Genomic DNA, 12,202 nt, shown 5'->3' with positions numbered 1-12,202 from the left:
CACTAGTACCCAATGCGTCCAACCAGACTGCGCTCTAAATGCCTGTCAGAAGATACATACACCTATGACCAGGCAGAACACAATACAGTCCAGCCAAACTGATGTCAGAATCACAATTAACATAATTTAAGACCCAACTATGGTCTTATGAACAACTAAATTTACAAAACATAGCATGTGCTCTTCAGAAGTACCGGCGCTACACTTAGAGGTGGATAGGTAGACTCAAAACTCCCCAATGGACAGACACATAGGATAAATCTTGTTATTGGAATGTAGGCCGTAAGGGTCAACTCAGCCCACCACATTTCTCCTATAGCTTTAAGTGGACTGATGCTTCTAAATCCTCCGGGTAAAAGCATAAACAGGTCAACCAAGTTGTTGTCCTCTCTGCTCATCTTCAGTTACTACCCAACCGGATACACATTGTAGCTACAGATACAATGGACTCTGTAGAGGCCCAGCATGCTCCTTGCCAAGTCAAAACTATAGATTTCCATTTGTTTCCTTTCCAACTCTTGCTTTCTGCTAATTGGAGAGCTCTGGCTTTGCAGAGAGATCTCCGTTTCCAACAGAGTAAGGCTCCTACTCAGCAAAATGCAGTCAGGATGCAGGACTTTCCAATTAGTTTGTTTCATCTCTGAAGCAGCTACAGCCCAAGACTTCGATTAGGGGTGTACATCACTCGTATCAGCATATTACTGTGTCAGATATGGCCTGGGTGTTTCTAAAAAAACACTTCCAGCCTGTAGGATGTTATTTGACATCCTGGACTTGAAGTGAAGAGATCTGGATGATGCCTGCAGGTACAGGCATCATCCAGATATTTTTCAGCCTGCGATTCCCTCCAACATAAAAGCCATACTAGCCAGTGGGCGGCTTTCACAGGCAGCAGGAGGGGGATGTTGCCTCCCTCCCACCACCTTTCCCATGAAATCAGAGACCCAGAGATCCAGTGGTGGCACTGGGTTATCGCAGAGCTGGCCAAAGACTGGAATGTCTCCAGCCATCTCTGATCCTGGGAGGCCGGAAGCTACATCATGACGTTTGGCTTTGGCAGATGCAAATGCTGCCTTTTCCTGGAAAGCAGAGGTGGATGTTTTGTACTCATGCTTTTCAGGGTAGGAGAGATTGCATCTTCTAGACTCCAGATGCTGAGGTGGCTCTCTAATCAGAGAAATAAAGCGGTCGTCTAAGGCCTCGCACTCAGTGGCCTCCCGACAGCGTAATTGAAGAGTCGGCCTCTGCTGACACAACAATGCAGCTGCATCGTTAAGCTTCAGCCAGCAGCAGGTTAACATTGCCTGTGAGCTCCACCATGGGCAGGCAGTGGAGAGGGGAATGTGGCTGTGTCTTGGCCCGGGGAGAAGGGAAGGAGATTCCAGCAGCCAGAGCACAATTCCTGCTGCTCCAGAGACACAGATTGCACCCCCACCAGCAGTCACCCCCCACCACTGGAGTGCTCAGCAGAGCGGTCCACGCACACCCGGAAGGAGGCATCTGGCATGCAGTGGCAAGGAGTGGAAGAGGATAGGTACTACAGAGCAGACCTCACGAGCACTGTATGGAGCCAACAGAAGGGGAGGTAGGAGAGAAGGGGTGTCCGGTCCGCCCCTCTCTGGGGCTGTCAGTGCTGGGACCCCCTTCTGCAGCCAGCGACTACCAGCATGAGAGCACCAGCCAGAGACTGGTCTTTATATCTACTCCCTTCCCTGTCCCATCCCCTTCACTCCCTACCTCCTGATTATGTCACTAACAGTAAGGACAGCTCAGTCCTGTGCCAGTGTCCCAGTGTGCTCACCTGTGATTGGCAGCCCCTGACGCCTACCTCCACCCTACCCTTACCCCCGCCTATGCAAGGCTTCACTGCGGGGAGGGGGGGGGGGTCCTGCATGCACTGGCACTGCCTGCCGATTGGCTTCTCAGCTGCCATCGCCTTTGCTGGCACCAGCACTTTAAAAGCTCTTAATATATGTAATTTATACAGTTATTTTTTTATTGCTTGAATTATTTTTCCCATTGTGAGTGGGGCCTCATGTCTAGGTTTTGACTAAGGCCTCACAAAGCCTAGACCTGCCTCTGCCCAGATGTCTCCATAAAGAGGCCTGTCATGCCTCATTTCTTTCACAAGGGATGTTTACATTTCTTGTGATTGGAATAAAAGTGAAAATAAAAAGACGGAAGTGTAAAAATAAAACTTTTTAATGTGCCCCGTCCCCTCATGGAAGCAAACATAGGTCGCGCCTGCATATGTAAATGGTGTTCACACCACATGTTGGGTATCGCCTTGACCGTTATAGCAAGAATAATAATTCTAGTGCTAGACTTCCTCTAACTCAACTGGTAACCTGTTAACATTATTAAAAGGTGTCCCCTGATGACATCAGACATTGCCGATGAAACGCATTGGGTAGGTAGTGAATGGCACATCCCTTCCGCCATCTTTTGGAACACGGACGGCATCCATGCTTGTTTTTATGGTACCCCATTGATCTCAACATTGTCAGTGTCCTTCTATAGTGTGCAATGGAAATAAAATTGTCAAACTGCACAATCTTCTTCCTGATATATGTGGCATATCATATTTGCCAGGTGGGTGTGCATGTCTATGGGAACTTTCCCTTTGAGGATTACTTCTGCTCTATATGCCCATTATGACTACCTGTGATGGGTGTCATGTACGTTTGGAGAGTAGGATGTTTGCCTGGTGGAAGGCGGCACATATTTTTCACATTCAAGTGTGTGAATGATTTAAGATTTCATGAACTTTCACTGCATTGGAGACATCTGGACATTACATATAGATATTTTCACTGCGCGTGATACAACTAATGTTATTCCCTTTATTATAAATGTGTCGCCTATGGAGATTTTTTAAGTAACGTAGTTTGGCTTCATTGCACAAGCATGTGATCGGTACTGTCGGGATCGGACTGATGTGCTGGTATCGGAAATACTATCGTGACCCAGCAATCAGTGCTGTTCTGGGGCAGACTCTGGTAATTTCAGAACACAAAACATCCTGTCTCAGCCCTCAGGAACACCCCCAGGGTTGATTGGCCAAGGGCTAAAGTTCCCCCACATCCATATTTCAATAAATTGGGTAGCCTGAGATATGGACATCATTCTTCCATGAAGCCAGATCGCAACTGGGGAGTTCCCACATGTTCCAGTATGCTTCTACAAGAGGATAGACTTTGGTAAAGTTTATTTCTGTTTTTATCCCTTTTTAAATTTTCATAGCAAAACTGCCAATTGTGTTACTTTCTGTATTTTTTGGTAAATCTTTTATGCACTGCCCACTTTCGGAATATTAAATGATAAAATTGGAAAGATTCTGATAAACCAGAATCCTATAGATTTCATTGCTAAACACAGATCTGAAACTTCTTACTAAGACCATAGCTATGAGACTCTCAAAAGTGGTAACCAAATTGGTGCACCCGACCAAACCGTCTTCATACCAAACAGGTCTATGGCAAACAATCTACGCCGCCTATATCTTAATATCCAAATAAATACCCACTGATAAATCAGGGACAAAGCTATCCTTTCGCTAGATGCTGCTAAGGCGTTTGATAGTGTTGAGTGGGAATACTTATGGAAAGTACTGGAAAGACTTCATTTGGGAGAAAATATCTCCTGGATTAAACTACTATATACAAAAGCATGCATCAGAATAAAGAATACCTCATCTCCCTCCTTTGACTTATTCAGGGGGACCAGGCAAGGCTGCCCCCTATCCCCCCCTACTTTTTGCCCTGGCCATTGAGCCCCTGGCAGCAGGCATAAGGGGGAACCCAGATATAGTCGGCTTTATGCGGGGGGAAACAGAAGATAAACTGGCATTGTATGCCGACGCAGTATTGTTCCTGGGTGACACATCCACCTCCCTGATTAAACTTAATACGGACATTCGGAGCTTTCTCCGGATTCACCATAAACTGGGACAAGTCAACTATCCTACCCTTAGAAACATTGACAGAGCCTCTCTCTCAAACAGCTAGACAGATCAAAATAGTAGATAAGTTCAAATACCTGGGAATTATTATACACCCCAACTTAGCTCAATATATAAAGCTAAATATAGTCCCACTGTTTAAAAAGCTCCAGAACAAAAACGGCCAGTTGAATTAAGTTACCACTTTCTGTAATTGGTCGCTGCAACGTGATAAAAATGGTCTGGAACCCACAAGTATTATATGCACTCCACAATGCCCCTCTGTGGATCCCTGTACATGTGTTTAGGCGATGCAACACCCTTTACCGGGCATTGATATGGAGGAAGCAGGTTCCAAGAATCAAATTGGAAACCTTGCAGGAAGCAAAGGACTCGGGTGGACAAGCAGTACCAAACCCATTCTATTACTTTATAGCTGCTCAGCTACAGCATTTAATGGGCTGGCTCCAACCCGAGCCCTCTGACCCTATTAGGAACATTGTCCGTACGCAGATGTCTAGTGATGGACTGGTGGAATGCATAGAGGCAGGTGATTTTGGAGTGCTAACTCAATACCCCACAATAACTCTCATAGATAAGATATGGAATAATACCAAACACCACATGCAATACACAGGGTACGCGAATTGGGCACGCATATGGAATAAATCGCAATTACCTAGAGTTGAACAAAATTGAAAAACGTCTCTAATTGGTCAAGGAACGGAGTAAACTATATTCCACAATTATACTGTGGAGGTGTACTCCAAGATTTCCAATCACTACGTATAGAATTTAATCTATCAAATACCTATTTTTTTCAATACCTTCAGCTCAGGCACGCGATAGCAGCACAAGCTACAATATCACATAGGGAGCCAACTAGGCCTGCAGTGCTTACGCAATTGATCACATCATCCCGGAAGGGACAAATATCCTCTATATACAGCTCACTTCTGGGTCATGTCTCCAGGGTGATGACTTTGAGTTGTAGAGCTGGTTGGGGAGAGGACATAGGGCACATTACAGACAAGGAATGGAATACCATACTAGATAATGTACTTAAGATGTCACTGTCCGCCCCCCAAAAACTCACCCAACTATTCATTATTCACCGTACATACCACACACACCTGAGAAGCTATACAACTATTCCCCCGATGCCTTGTCGACAACGGTACATTGATCCATATGCTGTGGAAATGCCCGAAATTACAAAGATAGTGGGAAATGGCGATGAATACTATTAACAGCATATGGAATCTCAAATTTAGCACTGACCCCAAATTATGCTTACTGGGATTATTAGACGAAGAAGAGTACACGCCTTTTATACACATGGCCATTATAAGGGCACCATTTTTGACTAGGAAGCTTATTGCTAGGAAATGGCTATCCACAACGGCACCCACACAGACGGAATGGATAGCATCCGTGAATGACTATTATCAGAGAAGAACTTGCGTACCAGCACCGGGGTAGCCCACAAAATTTTTAAAAACCATGGGATCCCTGGTTAGACACCCCGGGACTAGCACCATTATGCCTGATCCACAATAGAATCCTAGGGGGCAGAACCGCTTCAAATAGGAGTTGTAGGATAAATCTCCTAATGTCCAAAGTATGGTACCTAAATTCCCTTTAGTTTGAGGGATTAGGGCAAAAAGTTGGCAAAATTACCTCCTGGCTTCTATGGTATTTCGAAGCCACCTTTGGTAAAAGCCGTATCAGTCTTAAAAACGACTTGATCTGAAAAAAACAAAACAAAAAGGGGATCTAACTGAAAGGGCCTCTATTTCACTGACCCTCCTGGCAGTGGTTACTGGCACCAACAAATAAAAAAAATACACACACAGCCTTATATGTTAGGTCCCTTAGAGCACAATCTTCTAAAGGCTCACAGGGAGGTTCTGTCAAAACCCGCAAGACCAGGAAAAGATCCCACTTAGGGAAGGAAGGACCATGCACTGGTCTCTGTCTTGAAAGGGCTCTGAAAAATCTGACCATCCAGGGGTTTGTGGCCAGGGGTTTCTCAAGAGAGGCACTGAGACTTGGCTCTTAAGGGTACTGATGGCTAGCCCCTTATCTGCCCCTCATTGCAGAAACTCCAGGAGTGCTATAGGGCTCTGCACCTCAAAATAGTTCTCTAAGCACCATTCTATAAAGCTCCCCCAAACCTTTTGGTAGATTTGGCACGTTTCCTCCTTACTGTTGAGGGTGGCTACTAGTTGTTCAGAGAAGCTTTTGCTTTTTAGCATTTCTTCAAAAGCCAGGCCACCAAGTTTCAGCGGCCTACCTGGGGACAGAGAACTGGGCCCTGTGATAGGAGATCCTTTCGGGGCGGAAGGAGCCAGCGGGGTTCCTGTGTCAGGGCATCTATGCCTAGCGCATTTTTCCATCTGCTGAGAGCAGAAACATGGGGTCTTTGCATTGCTTCTTGAGGCAAAAAGATCCACTTCTGGGGGGCCCCAGCTCCTGACTATGAGGTCAAAAACCTCCCGATTAAGGACCCAGTAGGCCTCTCGGAGCCGTCTTCGGCTGAGGAAGTCAGCCACTACATTCTCTTCTCCTTTTAGGAACACTGCTGAAAGAGCATTGGCTTCTATCCAGCTTGGAATCTTTGTGGCTAGATTTAACAGGACCTCTTCCCCCCTCCCGTCCCCTGCTCCAACTCCCAGGTGTGCTCCCCAGCCTCTACCGCTTGCGTCTGTGTTAATCATTCTGGACACTGGAATAATCCACAGACGCCCTTGTGACAGATTTATCTGCTTCCTCCACCACCAGAGGGATCTTTTGACCCAAGGAGCAACTGAAATCAGAGCATCTAAAGACTCCTGACTGGTCCTATAACTTTATAGCCAAAGCCTGCAGGGGACGGAAGCGTAGGCCTGCCCACTGGACCACCGGGATGGCAGAGGTTAGTAAGCCGAGGGTTGACATGGCTGCCCACCGTACTGATACCTGCTGGTTGTTTTGAAGGGACACTACTGCTCAGTCCACCTTCAGAATCTTCTCTGCTGGGAAAAAAACTCAGCTGAGTAGAGTCCAGCAGGTATCCTAGATAGGAAATTTGCTGAGCTGGAATTAGGCTGGATTTTCTCAGGTTCAGTAGCCATCCTAGCCCTATCAGGGTTGTTTGTTAGTTCCAGTTCCCCGATTAGTTGTTCTGAGGATGCTGCAAAAAGGAGCAGATTGTAAAGGTATGCAATAATTGATAACACCCCCCGATTCACAGAAAAGACATGGCTTCTGCCATGACCTTTGTAAATACTCGGGATGAATAAGATAGGCCGAACGGCAGTTCCTGAAACTGCAGGTGAATGGTTTCCTCCTCTACCTTTATCGCCAGGCGCAGGAACAATTGAAAGGCTTCCGCAATAGGAATGTGGAGGTAAGCGTCTTTCAAATCCAATGACACCATGTAACAGTTCTGGGGCAGTAAAGCCCTGACTGAACATAGATTCCATCCAGAACCTTTTGTAGACAATCACTCTGTTTAGGGGTTTCAGATTTTGAATTAACCTCTAATTTCCTGAGGGCTCTCTCACCACAAAGACGTGTGAATAAAATCCTGTACCTTCCTCTTTTGGAACTCTGCAAACCACATTTTGCTGCTCTAGTTCCTTCAATGCCACCAAGAGGGCTTCTGCCGTACATCTGGGGAGAAGCATGACCAAGCTTCAACGTGGAGGGGGCTCTGTAAATTCTAGACAGTACCCCCTTTGTATGATCCCCAGGATCAATTGGTTGGGGGAAATTACTTCCCACTGAGGAAGGAAGGCCCCCAGTCTTCCTCCCACTGTGACCGTGAGTCACGGGTCTTATGGGGCTGCACAGGAGGGCAAAAATTGCTCCTCCTTTGCCCTTACCCCTTTGGCTCCAAGTCCTCATTTCCCCTTTTTTGTGGGCGAAACCCCCTCTTGGGATGAGTCGGGGGATTACTCTTCACTGGGAACGCCTTCTTTTTATTGGCAGTACGGTCTAATACTGTCTAGACCTGGGCCAGAGAGAAGATCCCCGGTCAGCAGAATGCCAGTTTGATTTTTGAGGCATTGTCGTCTGGTCATGTTTTGAGCCAGAGAGCTCTTCTGGCTGAGTTGGCTAGTGCAGTGGTCCTGGCTGACAAGCGAGCCAAAGCATCCGCTATATATGCTACCACTCGCAGAATAGTCAGAAAGGATGACAAAATCCTATAGAATATGGGACTTGGTCTCCCCCCCCCCCCCACCACCACCTAGAGGGGATCCCCCCCCCCACTACAGGAACCATGGTGGGGGAGGGAAATCTTAGGTAGAGGGGGACCCTTCCCCAGGGTGCCCTTACCTTAGGATGGCTGGTGCTAGCATCCGACATGTTGGTGGAGCAGCCTGTGGAGTCTTCTCACCGCCTATGCTGCGTATCGACTCCTCTCCAGCTTGTGCCTGGCCTATCAGCGCCGCACGACCCGGAACCAGAAGTGGTGGGTCAAAGGAAACACAGCCGGGCCCCCCCCCCCTCCAAAAATGATGTCACATGCCGTTCGGCCCACCCGGTTCCATCTGCAGCCTGTACGATGTACAGGGGGAACAGAGATGCCTCCTGCAGACAGCCCTGTGGCTGTGATAGAGGGCCCCTTGGACTTCCACCAGTGCTCAATGAAGGGAGGGAGGGGGCAAAGATGTGGCTGGTAAGAAACCTGCTGCTGCCCAGAGAACCCATCTCTTAAGTTGGGACAAAAAAAAAAAAAAAATACAGCCCCCAGTCTCACCGACTGTGTAGGCCTGGGTCCTAGTGCAGTGTCTCCCCACCGGGGGAAACAAATAACTGAGGCTGGCAGGGGGAGGTGGAAATTTATGGGGGCTGACGCAGTGTTTCCAAGGAAGAGGAGGAGCCAAGGTCTCTCTCCGTCCTGAAAGAGGAGGCGCCAAGGTCTCTCTCCGTCCTGAAAGATGGGGAGGGAAAAAAAAAGGGCTTAATTTCACGTATTTATCTGGAATGGTTTGTCACTAGGATTGGGTTTACATTTAAAGTGACAGGCAACACATTGTATTTAATGTGTTTAGACACCAGTGACTGCTGCTGTTAAATTTAACGGCTTAGTTTGTGGAGCACTAGTGCTGGTTACATTATTTTAATAATGCCATAAACAATTACAAGGAAACAGTTGCAAAGAGTAGCAGCACCATTAGCCATTGGTTTCTATTGACTTCCCATCTGTGACTGATTGAGAAGACTTGGTCATATGCAAAAATATGCTGAACTGTACAACCCTCAGCTCACACCTAGAAGTTTACGATCGTAGGCAAAATTGCCGCAATTTTGCCAGCACTCCCAAGACGCTCTGCAAAACTAAGGAATTGCACCATGTTTTTTTAGGTGCCAGTCATTTTTAAATAGTACCTAACATGGGTTCTATCATGCAATAAATCACAGCAAACTGCATCGTACGAAGCTTGTCACCTGAAAGAAGCTACTGCTCCTATTTGAGTGACAAGCTTCATGCAGTGCAGTTTGCACAATTTTTTTTTTAAAGAATAAGCATGTTGTACTTACCAGCTCCGTTTAATGGCCCCTCCCTCCGGCCAAGTGCATCCAGCGCAAACAGCTTGCCGTGGGGGCACCCAAGCAGGAAGAGCTGCAGCTCTGCCCCGCCCCTTCTCTCCTCTTTGGCTCGCTGGCCGTGATTAAAAGCAGTGGGACCCAATGGCTCCTGCTGCTGTCTCAGCCAAAAGAAGAGGGAAGAGTCCCTGGAGAGCTAAGGCTCATAGAATGCATGAAGGTGAAAAACCTTTAGCCTTTACAACCATTTTAAACTGAAACTTTAATTGGGCCATAATTAGGAATTACTCACTTCTTGAGGAGGAACTGCAAATGACACAGTTCTCAAGTCAAGTCGGCAAAAGTCATCTGTGCAAGGCATAATCCAGAAAATCCCTTAAAAAATAAAAACAAGGAAGAAGAGGAAACTATACTGATTATTTTGTTAAAGAACTAATTACATAAACTGTAAAAATAAAATCCAACATACATAAAGGAGTCAAACATACAGACCAGTACATACCTCTGAAATACTCTGTACACACACACACACACACACACAATTGGATACATTTATAGTTTCACAGAAAACCCCCCATTAACAAAGGACAGTTCAATAACTAGTTTTGAATCTAAAAAGGCACATTAAATTCAATGATACATGACATTCATATTACCCAATGATTCATGCTTTTTTTTTTATTGTTAATTAACTTGCAATAGCAGTATCTGTTACAAGAATACCCAAAACTTTTTAAAACCGTTTCCTTTTAAACTGTGCATAGTGTAACTGAACAGCAAATGTATGATGTTACAAGTAAACAAACAATTGATTCCTAGGAGAGTATCACATTTAAATTAAAGACACCGCAGGTCCTATTTAAACATCCCATCAATCTCATATTACACATCCACCTACAAGTCAGCCATAGAGAAGTAACTATCAAAATTAGCAACTTTAAATATTCCTTTCAGCCCTATAGCTATATTTATGATGTGTCATGGTTGACCTAGACCAGAATAAATAGATTATATTTTATTGTCATATTATAAAATAGTTCCAACCAGAGCACAGACTAATATGCTGTTCTGCAATTATGAAATAGATCAGCGTTTCTCAAACTGTGTTCCGCGGCACACTAGAATTCATGTTCGCCAAGCCGGCGTCCTATCATATACTGTCCCCCATTGGATAGTGTCCGCTGTGTACTGCGCATGCGCAGTACACAGCACACACAGATTCTGAAAATAGCCGAGGATGAACGGCGCCTGCGCCGCGAGTCCAGGTTCTATCCCCACCATCCAAGTGGACATAGAGTTGGAATATAAAAGAGCCGAGTGCAGCGAGGCCGAGCCCGAAGCGTGGTGAGCGAAGCGAGCCCGCGAGGGGCCCTCTAATTTTCCCAACCCTATGTCCGCTTGGATGGTGGGGCTACCACCTCGACTCACGGCGCAAGCGCTGTTCATCTTCGGAGATTTTCCGAAGCTTCGTCTGCTCTGTACTGCGCAGTACGGGGCGGACACTATGTGATGGCAGGACACCATCTGCCAGAACACCGGTGGTGGCCACACCGCAGCCCTGTTAGCATAGTGATGACTGTCACTCACTGAACAAGTGTGCAGGCCTCACATGGACAGAGTCATCTGTGTAGCCTGGCCATAAATTGGATTGACGTTCGCCGCCACTGGACTCTGCCAGTCCAGATCGCAAATGCATTAGCCTGCTGCCTGGCTACCAGCAGTATGCCAGGACAGGTGCTGTGCCAGGCACTTCCAGCCAATGAGGTGCTGAGCATGGCACGCCTCAAAGTGATGTCATTCCCTCCTCCAGTCCCACCCAGAGCAGAGGATCCCGCAGTCCTTGCCTGTCCCACATGATGTGGAGCTGAGAAGTCAAGATGAAAGAGATGGGTACGGACAGACCAGTGTGCGATTATATCAGCAGCAGTCTTGTGTGATCCCCATTTCCCAATATTCTATCAGCAGGTAAAACGGAGTTACGTACCGGTAACATCCTTTTCCGGGAGTCTTTCAGGACAGCCACCTTAGAGAGACCCTGGCTCCTCCCCTCTCAGGAAACACCGCCTTCAATTTCAAGATTTAAGCCTCGTCCTCCCTCTGTTCCTCAGTTCTTCCAGAGTACCTCCGGCCAACTGGGGAGACACAAGAACACGTCAAACAAACTTTCAATCTTACCTGACGGTCTCGTGTGACGAGTTCCCGACGATCTCCAAAAACCTGGGTGGGAACCGGGGCTGTCCTGAAAGACTCCCGGAAAAGGATGTTACCGGTACGTAACTCAGTTTTTCCCCAAGTTCGTCTTTCAGGACAGCCACCTTAGAGAGGATAAGCGAGCACATTACCTTAGGGTGGGACCACTGCTTGCAGCACTTTACAACCAAAGGCCTGGTCTTTGGCTGACAGAAGATCCAGTCTATAGTGTTTCACGAACGTAGCAAAACTGGACCACGTTGCAGCTCTACAGATCTGTTCAGGAGATGCACCAGCCCACTCTGCCTGAGAAGTTGCCACTGCCCTGGTTGAGTGTGCTCTAATCCCAACTGGGGGTTCTAACCCCCCTGCCACATAAGCCTGCCCAATGGCTAACCTTAACCATCTGGCTATCGTACGTCTAGAGGCTCTGGAACCCTTCCTAGCCCCTGAAAATAGCACAAAAAGTGAATCAGACTTCCTGAACTGACTTGTGCAATCTAAATAATGAAGGACACATCTTCTAACATCCAA

At 46.8% G+C, this 12,202-nt stretch overlaps 1 protein-coding gene across 1 annotated transcript in view; it reads right to left on the bottom strand.

Annotated features, from left to right (window-relative positions):
• LOC143981892 (stomatin-like) overlaps positions 1 to 12,202 on the bottom strand; it is a 90,501-nt gene that overhangs the window by 59,952 nt on the left and 18,347 nt on the right. The window contains exon 4 of the mRNA XM_077480074.1: positions 9,771 to 9,853. Coding sequence (XP_077336200.1) covers positions 9,771 to 9,853 — 83 coding nt within the window. The remainder of the gene's footprint in view (positions 1 to 9,770; positions 9,854 to 12,202) is intronic.

This window comes from Lithobates pipiens, unplaced genomic scaffold (genome assembly GCF_037356315.1).
Source record: "Lithobates pipiens isolate NorthernLeopardFrog02 unplaced genomic scaffold, aLitPip1_a1.2 Scaffold_16, whole genome shotgun sequence".
NCBI lineage: Eukaryota > Metazoa > Chordata > Amphibia > Anura > Ranidae > Lithobates > Lithobates pipiens.
The sequence above is the reverse complement of the archived record's forward strand: the minus strand, read 5'-3'. Positions and strand labels throughout refer to the sequence as shown.